This window comes from Spea bombifrons, chromosome 1, assembly GCF_027358695.1.
Source record: "Spea bombifrons isolate aSpeBom1 chromosome 1, aSpeBom1.2.pri, whole genome shotgun sequence".
In the NCBI taxonomy this organism is placed as follows: Eukaryota; Metazoa; Chordata; class Amphibia; order Anura; family Pelobatidae; genus Spea; species Spea bombifrons.
In genome coordinates this window covers 145,390,708-145,413,497 of record NC_071087.1, presented here as the reverse complement: position 1 = coordinate 145,413,497, position 22,790 = coordinate 145,390,708, and the positions used below count along the sequence as shown (strand labels likewise).

Sequence of the window (22,790 nt, the reverse complement as noted above, 5' to 3'; positions counted from 1 at the left end):
AGTGATGATTTGTTGTGCGGTGAGGTCGGCGGGCCGATATTGGTTTGTAGTAGACAAGGTAATGAATTACAGCCGGTGGCATCTTCTGTATGATTTTCAGAGGCTTTACCCGTGTTTGGCAGATAGGATGGCTGGGGAAATCGTGCCAGGAACAGGGATTCATTTACCATTCTAGTCCTATTTGGTGTAATAAGGAACTGTATGAAAAAGATGGACTGCGAGCCGTGGCTTGTAGTAGAGGTTCTGCTAGTGTGTAATGGGTGCCTTTACAGTGCTGGTGGGCTTCCGTGTCTGTGCGCTCGCAGCCACCCCGTTATACTTCCGCTGAATTTAAAGGGCAGTAAAGCGTTTAAGAAACTAGCCACAAGCCACAAAGAGTGCTTGCGATAAAAAGTCCACCACGTCTTAATTTTTGCTCATTGAGATGGAGCTGCAGCGGCCAGCTCCCCCTTTAGTGAATAAGCCGCATACGGGGATCCTGCGAGGTTCTGGTTGGCTGCCAAGCACCTGGCTCTTAAATGTTCCACAATCTTCTAAGTACTGCTTAAAATGTAACGTGCCTTCGCTGTTATTACCGACTTTATGATCTCATAATGTTCCAAAGAGTGCGCAGCCGCACGGTAAACGGTGACACGTTATTTATAACAAGATTTTTTAGCACTTTACGATATATATATATATAGTAATCACTTTAAAGATTGATGTTTCAAACATTTAAAAATAAGATCTGTATAAAATTAGGGAGCGCGGAGAGGGCAGGCAGAAAAGGAGTGCACTTTGTGTTATTTATTTGATCATCTTTTATTTAGTCATCTAAAAACTATCCCATATATGTTTGATGCTGTCTGTAAAACGTTCCGAGCGTCGGCTGTGTGGTTCCAGGTATGGAGTCTTGGCGCCAGACCCACAACAGAAAGAGAGCCACCCAGATAACGTAAGATCTTGGCAGAGAGCTGAGCCGGGTCTATTCCTGTATCTCCTTCCTTTTAAGAAATGTCCGGGACTTTTCTTCTGTCGCAGAAGTTCTAGGGACAGGTTACAAATAGTGAGTGGCTCATAAAACCCAGAGAAGGCCGTTGGGGCTAAGTTAGTGTGCGTTCATCAAACTTACTTGGCAGTATTTATGTTTTTCTGTATGTGAACATAGATATTACATGGCTTTATTTTCTAATTGAGTATTTTGAGGGTTAGAGACACCCCCCCACACACACACACACACAAATTTTGAGACAGCGACCGTGCGGAGTGTTTTCCGTGTAGGGCAGCGAGATGTTTCGTGGGTTGGCTTCACGTCGTTGTTTGAATAAGTTCTGGTTTGTGTAATATGTAATAACTATTATCTCATTGGTAATTTATGTAAACGCAGCCGCCCTCTGTTTCATTGCCTTGTTGAATCCTCTGCACTTAGCGGATACTTCTTTCAGCTGTGATCACCTTCATTAGACGGGCCCTCTGGTCCCTTGTTTTGGTTTAAATGTATTTTACTGCGTGCAAAGTGGTGTAAGATTTTTAAATAAAGTAAAGTCATTAAGGAGTTGGGTTTTCAGGGGCCAACTAAATTAATAGATATCTGCAGATAAAAGAAGTTTATTGGAACAAAATGAAATAAAACCAAGTTTTTTTTTCAATGCTGATCTACTTTATGCTCTTTAATTTTTTTCATGGGACTTGACCCTTACCAACATCGCTGTGCATTAGAGATGGCCGACCAAAGTGAGCAGGCCATTCATAAGATACAGTGATATCTTGGAGTCGATACATTTAACTAATTCAAACCTGTTTTTATAATATTTACGGATTACCACGTCCGCTGGAAGCCGTTCCATGCATCAACAGTACTTCTTGCTGGAGAGAAAAAAAAAAAAACATGTTTACCTAAGCAACACCAACTCCAAGGAACCTGTTCTTGGATCTGTCAGATTTTATTTCTAGCCAAAAGCAGCATACTCGTTCCTTTTCTCTTTAAAATATACCGCTGCTGTTTTCGCGTATTTTAACTAGTTTCTCTTCCTTTGGCCGTTCCTGGCGGTAACGTAACAGAGGAATGGCAGGGGGGTGAGCGTTCTCTAGAGCCAGAGGCTCGCTGCTGTCCAGGAAGGGTGTTACAAGTTGGGAAGATAATTCAGGACAATTGGAATATATAAAGCTGGGTAACATAAAAACTGAGCAATGAATAATAAAACGACACAATATAGATACAAGGTTACATAGATAAAAATATATATATATAACAATCCTCACAGCATTTTTTTTGTCACCGATCGGGTAGTTTCCCATGACTTTTCTTGATCTTTGATAAATGTAATCAGATGTTCTTTAATGTGTCGGGCAGTAAATGCGAGCGGCCCATTAAGGGAATCAGTTCGCTGTGTCTGTAGCTCGGTCAATCAACAGGATATTCCCAATCCGGAAAAATAAGATCAAAAGACGTTGACTCATGTAAGATAATTGTGTGCGGCCCCAGGCCGTGTCTGTCTGTAGAGAAGTATTCTCCGGGTCTGCGATGCTTCGAACTCAAACAAGCTGCCGAGGCTTCTTTAGATGTATTGGCTGCTCGTATCTTCTCTTCCCGTATATATAATGACCCTCAATACAGCCTTTACTCCAACTCCCCTGAGTCAGCTTCCTGTCCAGCTTTGTGTTCTGGCTGCTGTGTGGCTGCACAATTTGTCGTTACACGGCTGTAGATACACGGTGTATTCTGTTATAACACAATCTGGATGTAATCCAATAAATTCCACGCCATTCTTCCAAAGCTCAGAAGACCTCACAATGATGAATGTCCTGATATGCAGATAGTATACAAAGTGTACTCGCAACTATATACATTATATGGAACATATACCAGACACCCCCTAGACACCCAGATTACAGATTTATTTATAGACGGTGAAAATTAACAAATAAAAGAGAAAAGGACATGGACTCGCATTGAGAACGGCTGGTGCAGAAGGAGATGGGGGGCAGCCGCCTTTATAACCCTACGATCTATTAGCAGGTAGAGGGAACGAGACAGAAGGTGTCCTGAAACGCAGAGACTACTGGAGTTCTGCATCTAGGTGAATGTCAAACTTATTATAAAGCTTCAGCCACAATGTAAAAATATGCAAGAAAAACGGTTAAAGTAAAGCAAAAAAATGGTCCAGACAGACTGGGGACAGGTCCTTCAAGGTTCTCTTGGTTCGCTTTGTTCATTTTTTTTTTTTTTACTTGAGGCTTCTTCAGTGTTCTTGTGAATAGAAGCTGGGGTTTTCCATGCACCGGGGAATTACATTTGTCGTTGGTTACTATTGCGTGAGACTCGGCGTGGAGGGAAAGGCGTTATACTGATGATTATATAATTTATAGGCAGAGCGTGGGAAGGAATGGGCGACCACTCTTCTCAGTGCATGCAGTCGTGGTTGGGGCTACCGCTAGTCTCAATGTCCGTCTTGCCACAAGGCCGGTCTGCATTATGGGAAATCTTTCGCCATTACATACCCAACACTTCAGGTGTCCAAGAATCGGGACTGTCCAGGGAAAAATAGGGCAGTTGGAAACAATGCTGTCTGAGAAAACTCTAGAAGAGGAATAAGAGACATAACATAAAACCCAATAAACTTCACAGATTGCTGATAGTTCACCAAGTCTGCTACGGCTGCTGACGGGTTGTGTTCCAGGACCGTGTCCAGTGCTGAGAATATTACAGATAACCTGCAGGGTCCGGCGGGGAGGAATAAGAACGTGGAGGCGGCTATTTTTTCCTTTGCTGCATAAAACCAAAAGCACAAACAGGAAGCATCTGTAGGGAAGGTTCTTTATGTTTGACGCGTTAAGCACCGTGTAACTGTACGAGTATCTCTCTGTACCCAGGTGTCTGCTGCGCAGGTGTTGGTGGTCGCAATCAGCCATGTGATATGTGAAATAGTTTTTTAATGCCGTGGGTACACACAATTTGAAGTGATATAAAAAAGGATATAAATATATTTTTTTTTTTAAACGAATTGGCCTTCGACTTACCCGCCTATGTCCTCACAGGCCGAAGCGAGGTAACTGAGATGGTGGTTGATCTATAGAATCACACACACAGAAGGTGTGGAGGGTCCTGCACTCAAGAGCTTACAGTCATATAAATCCCAAAATGCCAGAATCCAGAGCACAAATCATTCAATTGTTAGATTTTATTGTGAAAACTATCAACATTTTGTATGCGTGTGTGTGTATATATATATATATATACCTGTAAATTATTATAATTACATTAGTGTTTTGACTGTTATCTGTTGTTTGTGTTATCTGCATGCGCGCTCATGGTGTATACACATGTGTTTAGTGAAGTGTTCACCAGGATGTGTGCGGTAGCCGCAGTCTGTGAACGCGAGAGAAGTTTGTGGTCCGGCTCACACTCACGGACATCGTCCTTGGAGCCAACAGCTGTTATCCAGATGGTGTTCTCATCAGCCATTGTGACTTTTATTCTTGTTGCTGTTAAGTTTAAGGCGGCCCTTACACACTTAAGGAATATTTAATGGCTGTTCCTGCCTCCAGCGGCATAGTAGATAGTATACTGTAATGCAGCGTTAAGGTAATAAAGTGCTGAGTGCGCCTGACGCGCTGCACTAGTCTCCGCGTACCCGTCTTACCAACTGCATGCGGGCTTCAAAACCTATTGTGATAAAGATCAGCAGGCTTCTAAATTCTACAGACTATACGGCTGACATATTATTATTATTATTATTATTATTTTATTATTTATAGATGTATAAAGCTGTGCTGTACTGTAGCGGTTAACAGATTTTTGTGTTGGAGGTACCATGGGGAAGAGAGTATTTTATTTGCCATGGGTTTCTCTGTTTCTGTATGATGCAGCCTTTGTAAGGATCGGCAAGGAGAAGTGAGAGAACGTCGGGACAGGAACTTGATTAGATAATGCTTGTCCTCCCACAGCCTCGCCAAAGAACAGCGCATGTTAAAGTAATGGGTTCATTAATATGTGTTCTTCCAAAGGTAACAGAAATACGTTTCCTTAGGTAGAAGCTGCAGCTCCACACCTCCTCCACTTGGCTGAGTGCTTTCCATGCATGTGCTTAGGGGGACGCTCTGCTGTCCTGTGCATTGAAGTGTATGTCCTTCACTTTCCCCAATTCTTAGATTTTAGTTTTATGCACCAAATGCACCCATGCGATGGTGTTAACATGTTAAAGGAAGAAAAAACCTTGTGTATAACACGAGGAAAGGTTATCTTGGCTCATTTTTGATTCGTGGTTCCTCCCCATGAGTTATGTCTATTGATTAGTTCAGGCTGCCAAGGATGAGAGATTCAGGGCAGAAGATTGGGTAGGTAATACTGGCTCTGCCACAGGCTGCCACCCATCTCAATCTTATGCCGCAATGGGGGCTGCCAATTATAAAATCAGAGAATCTGCTGGCTTCGTAAATATCAGATCAAAGCGTTCTACAAATTGGGTTCCTGGAAAAGAAAAAAATGAACGGAAAATTTTGTAACCGCAATTTGGTCAAATTAACAAACATCCGGGAAATGAAAACGGGCTCCTCATTGACAGAAAAATGTTTGCATGTTTGTTCACTAGTTTACACCCTAAATGTATAGGAAATTCTTCAGCAGATATTAATAGATTTCAGTGCACCAGCCTTTATTATAATACTTATTAGAATTACATTTTATTTATAGAATGCACTCCATAGCACTAATAACGGGTAGAAACAGAAGACATTCTGGAACAGAAGTAGAGGACGGACCCTGCCTTTGCCCTTTTCTTTTTTTAATTGTTATTTTGTTAATATTCCAATCCGATAAACACTGTTTATTTAGTTCCTAAGAATGTTCCTTTCCCAGCATTCCTCCACATCGCTGCCTGTTCAGAGCTGCACGCCGCCGGTCTTTATATCCGCAGACGCTGCACTCTTATCTTGGCTTAGACGTCGTTCAGTGCCCCCGCTCTCTGGTTTTAACGGCAATCACATTAGTAATGAGCGGTAGATTGTAAGCTCACGAGCAGGACCCTCGTTACCTGACGCATGGGTTTGCCTGTCCTAGTTTTGTTGGACCTTTGAATGTATGGACTACAAGAAGCGCTATATAAATATACTATAATAGTAATAACCCCATATCTGTAACCGGACGGTCTGGCACGCGGAAAAATGCGATAATACAGGCAAATGCAATAATGCCACACATGCTGATCCGGTCTGCCTCTTGATCGTCAGATGGGGAACCACTGTGTGAACAGAAAAACATAGCGTGCGGCTGCGCATGTCCAAATGTCACATTAGACGGCCACTGGCCTAAAAGTGCCAGGGCCACGTCATCACTGCCGGTCCCGTCCTCATGTATGGCTTGTTGCTGTCTTGTGTGTGTGACTGTGCGAGCCTTCGGGCAGCGTTAGTGTTAACGTGTGGGTGTTAATACTTGACTGTAGAATAATTCATTGTTTTCCGGGACAAAGCCGCTCTGTCGGAGTCTGGGAAATGGATTTCAGCTGAAATGTATGCCGGTCCTTTGACCCTGGGGTTGAATCTATTGCTTCATCATACAGTTTCCAGTTACTTGGCACACAATGGTATCGCTGAGGCCTCTGTCTTGTTGCCCAGGGTGCTGCTGGCCCCGTGTCTCGTGAAGGAGGAGGTTTTGTGTAAATGGCAGTTTTGGTGACTCTGGGGCAGCTTTTTGAAGACTTAATGAAAGCTCCGTCATCAATTAATGAATCAGTCAGGATATTTTATATTTCACTTTATTTACAAATAGTAGTAAATACCACTTTCCTCCAGGAGCGCTGATCACGTTAAACCCTGAACGCTCTCTCACTTCCCGACAGCCCTCCTGAAGAAGAATGAATATTAAAGCACTCCGCAATCACTTTAATATGTATTCTTCAGAGACAAGAAAAAAAACAAATACAATTTACCTGATGCAGAACTCAAGCTGCAGTTGCCATCCTCCTTAGACTGACAAATCAGTGGAAGCCCTTTCTGCGCATGGTTTCTAAACACTCTGTGTTGTGTTAGCCCGCACTGGAGGTGATGTGTTCGACTGGAAAATGAAGGGTGGGGGATGGGGCAAATGCATGGGAGAATTCTGCAGGACCCCCCATATCTTTTGCAAGTGGGCCACAGCATTAAAGTTATGTGTTCCTGTAAGTAGGCTTCTTCATTATTCTTCTCTTTGTAGATTATAGAATGTTGCACAGTAAACCCACAGATCTCTTAAACTTGGTCATACCAGAATTTAAAAAGGGAAGAAGGGGCACACTGACGCTGGGGGTGCGATTTAACTTATAGATAGTTTAGAAAATAACAAAAAGTTCTCAATTGGTTATAAGGCCGGTCCTCGACCAAACAGCACATACACCGTGTCATATATATATATGAATGAATGCCAGTGCGGGTGTAGCTCTGTGATTTTCTCTCCCGTGTGCTCTAGGTGGGAACACCGTGATACACTCTTACCCAACAAACATTTCCAAGAAGAGACATGAAGGGAGGGAATGGGGACAGAGGGACTTGGGTCATATGGAGGAGGGATAGTTAATAAGTGGTTTGGTAGGTTAGTGACGCAGGATAAGAAGGTGACTCGCAAGCTTCTCGCCGTCATTGTTATTTCTTTGCCAACCTTTGTTTTAGATATGTGTTTATTAGTACAATAAGAGCCATCCATGGGCGCTCATCATATCCGATATTCAGCAGTCACTCCTGACTTTTACCTTCTCCACTAAAGCCAAGTCCCCAGCTTGTTGGCCTCCATATTGGATTTGGACCTTATTTTTCCTTTTGTAGATCCAAGATTATGATCGATCAATTGGCTTACAGGAATCATTTTAAAGGCTTTTGACAAGATGACAGTCTGTTTTCACACAGGGTTATAATAAAGGCTCAAACTAAAAAAAGCACATACATTCCTGCTGCTTATGGGAACTCCTTGAATTGTAAACCATGAAACACCATCGTCTCTGTGGCTTTAAGGAATGGACTGGTCCTTTGAGACAAGCCTTTAACTTTCCAAGCTGGTTCAAATATTTGGGCAGGGTTTAGGAAAACATTAGATATTTCTACCTGCAGTTATGATCTTTCACTGACATCGTCATACTGTCAATACAGATTCATATAACTCTTGGGTTTCCGTGCCGGTGCTTACCTTACAACCAAATTCCAGTAAGTCTTTGTATACAAGCCGTGTTTTTTTTGTTCCCAGGTATAGTTTTTTTTTGGGGGGGGGGGTTTGCACGGATCTTGATGGATTTTTATGCATGCCGGTCTGTGCTGCTGTTTTTCTTATTTGAAAACTCCAATTTTCTCCCATATTCCATATTCTTCCTTTTTTCTCCTGAATCCAATAGATATTTTTAGATACATTTAGGAGCGGTGGGTTCCTTTAAGCATGCGTGTGTTGGGGGTAAGGATATTGTGAACAAAAGACTAGACCAAGGTTTTTGAGGTGTTACAGCAGAAATGTTATCTGCGTCCGTCCGATTCCTATTTGCCGGGGGGACAGGGTGTATATGTCTGCTTGCGCTGCCTGTCCGTGTAACCCCGTCTTCTGTTTGTCTTGCAGTTGGCCTGTTGCTGTGGGACGGCGGCGTGTGGGTTATGCTGCACCTGCTGCCCGGGTATCAAGCAGTCGACGGGCACTCGGATTATGTACGCCCTGTACTTCATTTTGGTGACTGTTGTCTGCGGCACCATGATGTCTCCGACCGTTGCAGAATTAATGAAGAATCACGTGAGTTCCCCAACACTTAACCGCATCTGCTGGAAACTTTGTTGTGATAATTTTTGTTTTAGGTGTGTTATTGTTTCATATAGCGGCTGTACATATGGAGATCATAAGAAAAGGCATAGAGCTAGATGCGCTTGACGCGTTTCGCTTATTTATAAGCTTATGAAAAAGCACCTGGTGCAAAGAAGATCATCATCACAGCAAAGCTTATGGAATTTATATGATGGAAGTCGTGCTGAGTGTCGCTTACCTACGTTGCTTGTATAAATTTACTAGAAATGCCGAAATTGTGTTTACAAAGTGAAATAAGCAATATATATATATATATATGTGTGTTGGGAACCCAATCTACTTGTGTAAGCATGGGAAAATGACTCTTCATTTAATGTCCGCAGGATTATAATTATTTCTCCCCATTATATGGCAAAGTGTCTGCTACTACTGCCCATTGTATAGTGTTTATGTATCTGCTTTAAATACACTAATAATAATATAGCATGTGCTGTGACATATTGCTTTGCTGCCTGGGTATAGCGATTTAACTATTTTCTATAGATTATGACGGCACATCAGTGTAGAGATGTATGGCTAATAGATTTTGCACCATCTCTGTGGTACTGTCCTCCAGTAATGGGATTGGCTGAGAGTGATGAGCATTATAGTCCATCATTGAAGGTTGCAGGCTGCGCAGCTCTGGCCAGTATTTTTGGATTTCATCTCTAAGTGATGATAATAATAACATTTCCTTCAGCCGCAGCTCTGAGTGTCTCCTCTTACACCGTCACAAGGAAACACAGATGCGGATGTAATAATAGAGCGGTTTATCCTCAAATGACCCCAAACAATAAAAGCTACAGTTTGTCGGCTTAATTGAATGAAATTGCAGTCTTTTCTCTCCTGGACCATCCGAGGCTCTTAGCTTTGTCTGGCTGAACGGCGTTGATGTGATGTTGTTATATCGCAGGGTTGTTGCTGCCAGTGTTGGTGCCTCATATTGAAGCAAACAAGGCAAACATGACCAGATGCTCAGGAACATACCCAGGGGTCCAGGGTAGCTGGGTCCCTTACACGGGGTCCACTTACAACTGCTTCCCCGGTGTAAATTATAGCTGTGCTACAGGCACCGCTTACTACTTTTCACAAATATTGTTCTTTATATGTAACGCCCCATGACAATTTTGGTCGGTCTTTCAGTATCCAAACTTTATTAGGTATAGCGTTGTACCGTGTTTGGTAAAGATGATACCTTTTTTGGCTGAATTATGTTTAATGGATTACAAGCTTTTGACACTCTCTATGGCTCTGAATATGCCTGAAGACACCTAGATGGTGTTGAAATCTTGCAATCTACTATATGTCGGCCAATAAAGGTATTTTTACAAAATTAGCCTTCTTCCAAATTGTACGAAGCTGATAAAGAATTAGATGGTGGACGGCTTCAGCTTCAAAGATTGTTTTTTAGGAACTCTTCCAAAAACCCCACCTTCCACACTACGTTTAGATTACTTAAAGTGGAATGGCCACAAACGTGCTAATTGCTTCTGAGCTGCTGATAATTTATAATATTGGGATAGTTTGTGGCAAGAATTTCCTGTTTCCATTGCTCCAGAAGATGAGCTGGATCCCCTGCAGATGAGTTTTCATTAGCTGGACATTCTTCTGGATGAGAAGGGATCTTGCACACTTTGAGGTCCGTTTAATAAAGGAGTGTTCAGGAAAATGTCAGCTCCTCGATATATTTAAGCAATATGAAGGGGAAAGCCCCAGTGTGCGTCTCCTGCAGAAGGAGTTGGCCCTGTGTGATGAATAGACCCCATTGTCCCTAACAAAGCCACTTTAACCCTATTTGTTGATCTCCTTTTGACACAAGGTCAATCCCTGTGATTCTCCATTTTGAGCCACAAAGTGCCTTCTTTATAATTACTCCGCACGAACCAGGACATTCTCTCCATATTTTTTATTTCACCAGTTTAACTACATATAATGGGCTGTAAAAACCAGTTACTGCTAAATGTTCACGTTTTGTAGACTTCCTAATTTCAACAGTTTTGAAGGACCATTAACCTAGATTACGTGATCATTGATGATTTATTAGACGTTTGATTTATGTCTCCCTTTATTTTTCTGTAACAGTCCTTTCCCTGACTTGTTATCTTCTGTTACCAGATTCCATACTTCAAAGATATCTGTGAACACATCCAGGCTGGGGAGGCGTGTGAGAAGCTGGTGGGATACTCTGCGGTCTATAAAGTCTGCTTTGGGATGGCCAGCTTCTTTTTACTCCTCTTTTTCCTAACAATAAACATTAAAAACAGTCGGGGCTGCAGGGCCTCTATCCACAATGGGTAAGTCAATCATTTTCCAAGGGTCTACGTCAAATAAGCAGTAAGCTGGGACCCCCCCATCACAAACGGAATGATGGGTCGTATATTAATTTGCAAGACAATGCTTTAAAGTGGATTAATGTTTATTTAGTTGATTCATTGATAATTGCCAAATGTCTTTTAGAACATCGTGCATCCCTTTTATAAAATTAAAGGCTTACTTAATTCTAAACCTGCTTAGTGGCTTGGAGAAGATACCAGCTGCGTTTTATACTTCGTTATACAGATCTCTAATATGTTTGCATTTATTCTTTTAGGTTCTGGTTTATAAAATTTGTGATCCTAATCGCCATGTGCTCAGGCGCCTTCTTCATTCCTGATCAGGACACGTTTCTTAATGGTACGGCATATTATCACGTTAAAAAATGGTTGCTGTGTTAAATTTCACAGAGAAAGAGATTCTTGCTTAAAAATATGTCTCTGTGGGGAAAAAATAAATATACCTAGTCTTGGAAAAGATGACGGGATTTTTATTTATATTTATGAGGAATTACATCAAGTGTTGTTCACCGAGCAGAATTATTGGGTATCAACTTGATATCTATACCCGGCTCACCCTGGGATACTGAGGTTTATGGCGGATTGGGGTTGTTCCTGCCATTAAATCAAGTCGAGTGTAATTATTATTGCAATGTTTCCATACCCATGTCATGTTTTGTGTTGCTTTGTAACGCATCCATTTTATTTTCCAGTGTTGCGTTATGTGGGTGCATTTTTTGGCTTCTTTTTCTTGCTCATTCAACTCACGCTGTTGGTGGAGTTTGCACACAAATGGAACAAAAATTGGTATGTTTATTGAATATATAAAAGCACATTTCTCTTTGTTTAAATGTCTTTTATGTAAAATCTCATGGTGTGTGTGTGTGTGTGTATGTATGTATATATATATATATATATATATATATATATATATATATAGTTTCTTTCTTTTTTTCTTTTAGATCAAACAAATAATTATCTGTATTTAATAGTAACTATATTTGTTCTAAACAGGACTTCTGGGACAGCTCATAACAGATTATGGAGTGCAGCGTTGGCGCTGGTCACACTCGTGCTGTACTCCGTAGCGGTGGGAGCCCTGGCCTTGTTGGCCTTCTTCTACACGCACCCCGAGGCCTGCACCCTCAACAAAATCTTGCTGGGTGTCAATGGAGGCCTGTGCCTACTTGTGACACTGGTAGCCATTTCCCCTTGTGTTACAAAACGTGAGTATGATTTAGACAAACTGTCCGTTTCCTTCTAGAATATGATGCCATCTAGAACCTTTTCTCTAGACGATGGTCTAGACCAGTGATGGCGAACCTATGACACGCGTGTCAGTGGTGACACGCGTAGCCATTTGGGGTGACACGCGCAGGATTTCCTGCGATTCATCCTCGGCTCCTGCACGGCCGCCGAGGATGAAAGAATCTGCGCTGGAGGACCCGTTCCTCCAGCACAGATTCTTTCATCCTCGGCGGCCGTGCAGGAGCCGAGGATGAATCGCAGGAAATCCTGCGCGTGTCACCCCCCCCCAAAAGGGGGGGCGGGACGTGCGTTAGCGTAACTAGCGGGGGGGCGGGGCGGTGGAGGAGCAGGCTCGCAAGGGAGCGGTATCGGAGGTCTTTAACAGACCACCGGCTCCCTTGAGTGATTTTAAGCCGGTTCAAGGATCTCCCTTGAACCCGGCTTAAAATCACTCAAGGGAGCCGGAGGTCTGTTAAAGACCTCCGATACCGCTCCCTTGCGATCCGCGCGGCAACAGCTGTTGTGCGCCGGGGTTTGTTGTTAGATCCCGGCGCACAACACTGAAGCCGCGCCCACCGCTGTCCGTGCCCTCTGAACCCCGTGCCCTCGGAAGAAGAACTGAAGAAGAAGAGGAGCGAAGAGCAGGAAAAGGAGCTGTAAGGAGAAAAGAGGAAAGGTAAGAAAGCATACAGTGAGAGTGGATTGGTATGTGTGTGGGGATTGGTGTATGTGTGGGGATTGGTGTATGTGTGGGGATTGGTGTATGTGTGGGGATTGGTGTATGTGTGGGGATTGGTGTATGTGTGGGGATTGGTGTATGTGTGGGGATTGGTGTATGTGTGTGGATTGGTGTATGTGTGGGGATTGGTGTATGTGTGTGGATTGGTTTGTGTGTGTGGATTGGTATGTGTGTGGATTGGTATATGTGTGGATTGGTGTATGTGTGTGGGGATTGGTGTATGCATGTGGATTGGTGTATGTGTGTGGATTGGTATGTGTGTGTGGATTGGTATGTGTGTGTGTGGATTGGTATGTGTGTGTGTGGATTGGTATGTGTGTGTGTGGATTGGTATGTGTGTGTGGATTGGTATGTGTGGATTGGTGTATGTGTGGATTGGTGGATGTGTGTGGATTGGTGGATGTGTGTGGATTAGTATATACGTGTGGATTGGTATATATGTGTGGATTGGTATGTGTTTGTGGATTGGTATGCGTGTGGATTGGTATATATGTGTGGATTGGTGTGTATGTGTGTGGATTGGTATGTGTTTGTGGATTGGTATATATGTGTGGATTGGTGTATATGTGTGGATTGGTATATGTGTGTGGATTGGTATATGTGTGGATTGGTATGCGTGTGGATTGGTATGCGTGTGGATTGGTAACTGTGTGAGAGTGATGGGTGTTATGCTGTACCATTTCCAATGTATTTTCCATTATATAATTATGCTCTAAAGTACATCATAACTCCCATCACTCTATACTGTTCCATACAGTGGCAGAGCTGGGAGACAGAGGCCTTGCACCCCCACCGCAGGACTCCTGAAAGGTAAGTAGTTACTAAGCAGGTATGTTAAATAATTTGTTTTTGGTTTATTAAATACAATTATATATTGCAATTATACATTTTTGTAGTTTAAACTATAAATTGCGCAAAATTATGTTTTTTTGTCGAAGTGACACACCACGCGAGTTATGCTCGATTTTTTGCCGATTTTTGACACACCACGCCAAAAAGGTTGCCCATCACTGCTCTATACTGTTCCATACAGTGGCAGAGCTGGGAGACAGAGGCCTTGCACCCCCACCGCAGGACTCCTGAAAGGTAAGTAGTTACTAAGCAGGTATGTTAAATAATTTGTTTTTGGTTTATTAAATACAATTATATATTGCAATTATACATTTTTGTAGTTTAAACTATAAATTGCGCAAAATTATGTTTTTTTGTCGAAGTGACACACCACGCGAGTTATGCTCGATTTTTTGCCGATTTTTGACACACCACGCCAAAAAGGTTGCCCATCACTGGTCTAGACTGAAGTCCGCAAAACACTCATTTCCTGATGTTCCTCCTGTACTAATAGCATTTCCTAATTTCACTTTAATGAAAGGATTAAGAATAGCGCCATTAAAAATTAAAACACTGAAAATGTTTTTCCGCCTGTGGAACAAATGAGGTTTCTTCTACATTTCCTCACCTTTTCCAACCTGTAGTTGAAATGTCTGGAATTTCTGCAATTTATTGTTTCAATTCCCCAAAAGATGGCCACACCAAAGGTGGAAAAAGTGTTTTCTTCTAAATGGACATTTTTAAGATGATAATTTTTATTGGGGGTGGGGGGTTAGCCATCACTTGAGTCACTTTGTAGCCGTTAGAAAAGTATTTGGTTGAAATGATTTACACATTTGTCACACTATATGTTTGTCCCAGGAAAGGTGTTTGAGTTTATAAAATTGAACTATATTAACCTATTTATTATTGAAACTGCTTATATGTACAAACTTTTGGAATTTACAAAATTGAACAGAAAGTACAAAAAAGAATGTGCGATTCTCTTGAAAGATAATTTACTTGAAGACCTCTGACAGGGGAAAATAACCCTTTGTTGGGTTTAGCTTCCTTTCTTTGGCTTCTCAATCATTGTATACGCCTAATCTAAATCATGTTATTTTACATGAAATACAGTAAGGAAGTTATTGGTTTATGTAAACACTGTCCAGCCGGGGATTGCAGATGCTTTTCATTACCCAGGCCCGATTTTGGAGCAGCATAGGCTCTATATTTGATATTGTTGTTTTTAAAGTGGTATGGCCCGCTTATTGGGAAAGAAATGAACACCTTAAAAGTATACCAACCTTTTTAACAATAAGACAATGTGCGGCTTGCAGACTAATAAAGTGATATTGGGTGGCAAGAACACATAGGCTTAATTTGAGCAGACCGGGGACGTTTGCCCTTGTCCGAGTGTATATGCCTGTAGACATTTGTGAAAACAACTTTGTGTTGCTATAGCTGTAGCCTGTTGATGGTGTTAATGCCAGGTCATCTTTATTTAAGAAGTCCCTACTTAAAACATTCTTTGTCAAGGGACAAAGCTAGTCTCCTAGTGAAGGAATTCTTTGCTACAATAGTAAGTTTGAAGTTATGTTTGTTCTTCGGTGCGGAGATCGGGATTTACGACAGGACCATCGATCCACGTTCCAATGTGTTGGAGAGTGTTTCAAGCTAGTGGGTCCTGTCGGGTAGTTACAAGCTCAGCTTTTGTTCCAACCAAGTTCTGACGCTACCCAAATATTTTATTTCATACAGCATCAGCTGCCAGATAACATTGACGCCTTATAGTAATTTGGGTTAGAATGTGCCTCCTGCTCGTGTCGATAGTATATGGAGACAATATAGAGTACATCGCGACAGACATATAGCGTTCAGCATTGCACACTGTGTATCCACCAGCTCTGTACGGTTCACAGATCCTATCCACGTATTTTATAGAATTTCTGATTCGTTATCATTTTTATACTGTTGTTTACATATCTTGCAGAATATGATGGTTGGGGTAAAATGTATACGCAATATGTTTTAGACATGTATTGTTCATCGAGCGCACAGCTCTTAGCTGCATCTGATAGGGGTTCATAGAAAAAATATACACGTTTCTTTTTAGAACAGATGCCTTTATAAAGTTTCAATTTTTCTAAATGTCCTTAATTTGTGTTTTGAAGGTCAGCCCACGTCAGACTTGTTGCAGTCTGCAGTTATCAGCTGTTACGTCATGTATCTCACCTTCTCATCCTTGTCCAGCAAGCCAGCAGAAACAAGTATGTGTTTCCTCCTGTATACTTGAGTATGCTATGAATCACTCAACTAATGCTCACTCAGCGATACAGTGAGCTCGCACCAAGGATAATGCCTCCAAAAAGAGACAATTTCCTACAGGCAGATTACATGTAAATAAATAGCATAAAAATGAAACAGTGACTCACAATCATCGTTGTAATGGAGAAGCAAATGCTTGGGGGGTGAAAAATCATGATTTAATTCTCTAAATTAAAAAAAAATATATATATATTTCAATTTAAAATTAAGCACGTAAAGGAAAACATCCTCAACGGTTTTCATTATTTTATTTTACTGCATTTCTACTGCTCCTACGACTATTCGCTAAATACCCAGAAAACGGCAATATTTGGTGACTGCACCCAGCTCTGTAATTATGTAATTGAACAGGGAATCCACGATGGAAAACAGCAATTATATGAATACTATAAACATACACTTCAGTAAATCCAAATTACAAACCACAAGCGTCATCACTGATAAACATTAAGTTACCGATCCCAAAGATAAAAGCATATGCGTAGATACAATATTTTATTAAATATTTGGTTTAGGTAATCAAGTTTTAAGCTTCCTCAGTCCCTAAGCGGTTTCCAAATAAAATCTTTCAAGTAAAGCTGTTGCTGGAAGCAGATGCTATACAGCTTTTATTACACCTAATGCAATGTTTAGGGGCTTACCCTGCATTATACAGCAGTCTGAGACTGATCTCATGTATGTAGCATGGTACAGCACTATGGAATATGATGGTGCTATATAAAACATAATAAAAATAATAGTAGTGTGCATAAACTTGTGTTATACGTAAAAACATTGTCGGTAGATAAGAACCATTCAAACATATCTAGTCTAGCTGTTTTCCTGCTATAAGATCCTTAATCAGTCCTCCTCTATGCCTATCCTGTGCGTGTGTAAATCCCCTTAATGTATTATTCACCATCGCTTCCGATGGGAGGCCGTTCCACCTGTGTACATTCGTTCTAAATAAAATACTGCAGGGACACTCAAACTAGATCACACTTGAGGACCTTGTCTAATGGGTATCCCTTTTTGGTCTGGTTTGCGATCTGGGACAAATCTGCTAAAGTTAATTGAGTTTGCTACACAGCCATGAAAAAAGTATAGTGTTGGAAGCGTCACGTGTAATAGCATTATAAGTGTCCTCCTGGCTATGTTGGTCTCTATCGCATTCTAGTTCTTCTATAATCCGTGGCTTAGCTGCTGATACAAAGTGTTTTGCTTAAACGCCGTGTGACGTATCTGTGTGACATGTCCTCTTTTCCAACTGTTTTTCTTTGTTTTTTTATTAAGTGCTGGATGAAACGGGAAAGAATGTCACAATTTGTGTTCCCAGCTTCAGTAAAGGAATTAACCAGGACAGCAGACTGGTCTCCATATTGGGTGCTCTCCTTCTGTTTGCCTGTATTTTGTATTCATGGTAAGAATAATATAGATATTTTTTTTTTGTGCTGGAGGTAGAACGTCATAGACAATATTTTGGCTTAAGTAAATATATTGTAAAAACGGTTCTCTTTTATAGTCTCACATCAACCACGCGTTCCAGTTCTGACGCTCTTAGAGGGAGATACACCCCTCCAGAGACAGAGGTAAGTTTAGATGAATGCAGTAGCGTGTGACCGGCTGCTGAGTATACGGGCTGGGTGTAGGGTAGAGCGTGGCCACTTGTATCCATTATCTAGCAAGTTTGGGCCTTTGGGCTTTAAACTCTAGGGCTGGATTTTTGCCCCAGTCCTGTTAAGTGTTCATTTCCCATTCAGTTCCTTACCTTCTACAAGATAGATTCATTGTATATCACATACATATCACCTTAACTGCATTTAGCACAACTCATGTTTTTAAAGCTCCACTTTTACAGTTTAGTTAAGCCTTTTGTTTTTGAACTGTTTCAGCTGTTCTGAGGATATATGGTTTAAGACCGAGGGATCATTATACCAAACTCATTTGTCATATCTTTGGCCAAATGGTAAACCTCACGTAGTTGATTTAAGTCTTGCTGTTCTTGCAGGTGGCACGTTGCTGTTTTTGCTTTGTATCCAGCGGAGAAGGTAATATATTTACAGCTACAGCTCTGTCGCTAAATAACAAGGTTTGGGGAAATAACGTGACTCGAGCTGCAGTATTTTTGAAGTGCATGCCTAATGGTACACAGGGTAACCGGTAACTTACAATGGGGCCGTGCTTGGAATGCCTTGGATGTTTATGGCATTTCTTCCTTGATACTCAAGGACTTTCCATGATTTTTGTTATTTTTAATAACTTTTTTTTTCTTTTTACAGGTGGCATAGATGACCATGTAGAAAGAAGAGGAGGGCAGCAAGTCACCTATGATGAGGAAAGCAGCACCGTATACAGCTACTGTTATTTCCACTTAGTGTTTTTCCTTGGAACCTTTTACATGATGATGACTGTTACCAACTGGTTCCAGTAAGTAGAATAAAAAAAATATATAATATATAACATGTTATTGGCTAGAACTGAACAAAAATGAGTATCGTTTAATCTAAAAGTGCCTGAAACAGGCATTGATTAGATACACGCTGTTATTTAATGACTTTCTCTTTGTTCTTTTCTCAGTTACGACGACGCAGAAATCGAGAAGTTGTTCTCGGGAAGCTGGTCTCCTTTCTGGATTAAGATGGCCTCGTGCTGGGTGTGCATTTTGGTTTACCTGTGGACCCTGCTTGCTCCTGTATGCTGCGGTCACCGTAAAGGATACGTAGTATAGACTTTCCACTCTCCGTTCATTGTTACATGTGGGTTCGGCAGAAGGACTCTTTGCGGTAATTATTTAGGACAATAGCGTTCTTCTTTTGTGTTGGAAATCATCGTACTTTTTAAAAGCCATATTGTGCTGGACACATCATTGTTCAATCACCGATGTGCGTTTTTAGGACCAAGAACTGACTCACTGGGAACCCAAGCCAATTTGTTCATGTTTTCAGGGACCATGGACTATGGCATTTCTAATTCCTTTTTAAATTTTTCTTATGAATCTCAGACACAAAGAAATCTAATTTCTAAACGCCCCCCCCCCCCCAGATTTCCCACTGTGGTGCTGTACACTACTAACGCAAAGGGCTATCGTTTTTTTTCTTTTTGTTAAATTTCCAGCTGCGGGACAATATATTACAGGAACCCAAATACACTACTATGTACCCTTTAAAAGAGAACATTTTCATCTTAACACGTTCAGCCTCACTTGAACCCATTTTCCAAACTGCCTTCTTTTTACCCGTCTCCTACTGAATGCTGAAAATATTGAGTTTCAACTCGAAGAATTGGCTGGAGATGCAGCTTTATTCTTTATTTGAATTACTGTGGCCAATTTACTAACGATCAGCCAAGGTAGGAGAATGGAAGCTGCTCCATAAAGTGTGCCTCTCGTGGAACAAATGACTCTAATGGCGCACAATGTCCGGGGGGAAAATCCTCGCTCTTTTGAAATATCTGTGTCATTCATTAATGCCTAACTTGACGCTCTGGGAATGAAAAACTTAAACAAAAAATGCTTATGTTATTAAAAGCGCGAAGACTGTTACAGTCCTGGTCTTCCTTCTCACTCTGTTCCTGTAATAATTTAGGAACGTAAAGACAAAGAAGAATTGCTAATTCCTCCATAACAACGAATAGTAGCGCATGTTTTATTGTAGAATCAGTGTCATTAATGTCTCAATATCTCCGCATTTGCATGTGTGCCGTTATCGCTTACATATTAACTGACATAAAAACCATTTAGACATGGGTTAAAAGCGCTAATGCAAGCTTAGCTATCGTCTTGGATAGATGCCGTGTCCGCTTCCAGAGACGTTGGTATAAAAGCACAGTAACAGGCCTCTTCTGCTAGGGGTTTTCGTCGGTGTTCTGCCAGCAATAACCAAAAATCGTAACTGTTACTAAAAACATACACGGCGGGTCCATTTTGTTTTTTGTTTTTTTCCTGTTTAGCTATTACTTATGTAATTTGTTTATAACCAAACATTTTAAAGATTTTTTTTTTGTGATACGATCAGTTTTCACATGTTTGGCTTTAGGGAGTAGGCCATGTGGACATGTATAAATAATAAGCCATTTTTACGGGCATTCATTACGATTTCCATTGCTCAATACGTTTTTCTACATGTTTTATATTCTTTAATCTGCTGGAACTCTTCAGAAGTCAGACTTTTATTTATAAGGGAAACTCGGGATAGACTGGTAAGTAGGGCTTCAGGGAGTGAGGTCCTTCATTGGTTGCCCCAGTATGAAGAATTTGGTTCTCCATAATTTTTAGACTCCATGGCCCTATAGGCCTTTTCACCGGAATTTTATATTTATATGGGCGAGTCTCATCCAGGCGTAACCACAGCCCTCTCAGTTCTACTTTAGAATTTGATGTTGAGCACCATGTATAGAGTTGACATATAAAGAGCTTTTGTCATGTCTTTTCTTTTTATGAGAAGTTTACTTTACAGTCACATGTATGACATGTGAATGCCAAATGGAGGTCTAATGCGAGTGAGAACCCCCCCATTAATTTAGTTCCCAACACTTTCTGCTGACACTCCACCTTAATTTGGTTTGTAATACTACACCCCCCCAAAGTATTGTTGTGATGTCATATGGACATATTTGGGCATGAGTGCAAACTACTGACATTGGCTAACACATTCAGCTCTTGCTTTTTGCCGTGCCTTGCTGATGTTCCATTACATTTAATATGTGGAGTGCCAGTAGATTCCTTAGTGTTATTACAATAAGGAAGAATGCAAAATGACCTATAACATGGAAACACATCATTACGTACTGGTACAGAAGGAGAAGAGGGCTTGCATTAGAAGGAATAAGACAGAATGTGAATAAAATGTTGAAAATTCTGATCCGTGAAGGCATTGCACTATTCCGATATCTTTGTTTTTTAACAAGATCACAATAGAATTAAAAATCAGTCGAGCAAAATTCAATATATGGCAGAATATTATATGGGATATATATTACTATGACTAAAAGTGTATAACGTAAAACAAAATCTTTATGGAAAGGTTCTATTATACATTAATATAAATAAAAATTGGGATATATATAATAGCCATAGAGTATACATATTAATCATGTAAACGCAAAGACGGTGAACTGCTGCTTTACTGTGTGGCTGTTTTGTAAAATGACTATATATATAGTTTAAAAAGTAATATAATATCCTACAGTTCAATATTTGCATTTTTCGAGCCATGTTACCCGGTTCTGTAATTCCCAGAAGTCATTACCGTTTCCTTTAATAATATTTGATAGATCCTCTATAGCAGCCTTAGCTGGCGCTGCTCGCCCTTCAGCAGTGGAGCTCCGGGATCTGCTGTTATTTTTTTGGGGTGTCTGGGACGCCCCCTCTGGGTCAGGCTTAGGACCTGTTCAGTCCGATCACCCGGTGCTCTTTACAAACTGATACTGGGGTTTGTTTTTATAAAGCAAAAAATACATTTCTCTATAGATAATAATATAAAGCCAAGCAAGTGTCTCCTGCACCCATAAAATATGCATTACGCAGGGCCAGCTCAACCATTCATAGAGCATGGTGACAATACGTTCACATGGCAACAGCTTTCATTTAAATATATTAATAGATTTTAATTCCTGTGCGCAACCGGTGGTACAGGATGGTGGTAACAAAAATATCTCTTGGTTCCGGTATATTTAATATCTATACGTTTAATGCCGGCCTTGGCATTTGTATCGTAGCTTTCGTCTAAACTAATCCTCGGCATGTTTTTCATACGGCCCCTGCAATAAGTTACAGTATTCATTTACTAAGCTCTTGGTAGACATCGAGTACTAAAAAGTAGTCATTATTAAAATGTGTACAGCTAGCAATAAGGAGCTCCATTATATGCAACTGCTGAAAATGTATTGACGTTTTTGCTTTTTTTTCTGTATATATGTGAAGTTAGTAGTTTTTATCGCTGGCTTTAGTCATCGATTATATATATATAAAATATAATATATCATTTGCCCTCAACCTCCTGCTTGTCGCTGATAACTGCTGTTTCTCCATCTCCTGATCAAGAAGGAGAGACGCTGGTTACCAACCATCAGTTTGAGGGTTTTAACAAAATAGTTTGAAATCTTGGTGGATTTTATCGTCTCGGTCTGTGGCACCTTTCCATTATCTCAAATACCCTCAGGAAAATTGCCTTTTTCTGAATGAAATTAAACTATGTGAATGAAATTATGTGAACCTCAGCCTGTCTACATTAAAGGCCAGAGGATGGGAATGATATACCTACAACCTGATCAGTGTATAAATGTTAGCGTTGGATTCGATGTTCGTATATAATTTATGTGGATCGTTAAATTTCGATGCGCCTACATACTTGTTTTTTGATACTCAACTGTTTTTTTTGGGATCAAAATGTTGTTTTTATATCCTTTTAACGTTGTAATAAAGTTTTGCTTAGAATATAATGGTTTTGTGGTTTCATTCTGTATGGCAGTGGAATATAATGGTGCTATATAAATTAATAACCCCTTGTCCCGTGAATGCTCCCATCACCATGTTCAGTTGAACTATATGTCTTCATGATAATGACAGCACCTGGGAACTTGCATGGAGAGCTTTTCTGCTGCATTAGGGGCA

At 40.8% G+C, this 22,790-nt stretch overlaps 1 protein-coding gene across 1 annotated transcript in view; it reads left to right on the top strand.

Annotated features, from left to right (window-relative positions):
• SERINC5 (serine incorporator 5) overlaps positions 1–20,036 on the top strand; it is a 22,237-nt gene extending 2,201 nt beyond the window's left edge. Inside the window, exons 2-12 of the mRNA XM_053447992.1 lie at positions 8,549–8,716; positions 10,880–11,058; positions 11,355–11,437; positions 11,790–11,883; positions 12,091–12,302; positions 16,048–16,143; positions 17,474–17,600; positions 17,703–17,769; positions 18,189–18,228; positions 18,460–18,607; positions 18,758–20,036. Coding sequence (XP_053303967.1) covers positions 8,549–8,716; positions 10,880–11,058; positions 11,355–11,437; positions 11,790–11,883; positions 12,091–12,302; positions 16,048–16,143; positions 17,474–17,600; positions 17,703–17,769; positions 18,189–18,228; positions 18,460–18,607; positions 18,758–18,908 — 1,365 coding nt within the window. The 3' untranslated portion in view covers positions 18,909–20,036. The remainder of the gene's footprint in view (positions 1–8,548; positions 8,717–10,879; positions 11,059–11,354; positions 11,438–11,789; positions 11,884–12,090; positions 12,303–16,047; positions 16,144–17,473; positions 17,601–17,702; positions 17,770–18,188; positions 18,229–18,459; positions 18,608–18,757) is intronic.
• The last annotated feature ends 2,754 nt before the right edge of the window (positions 20,037–22,790 follow it).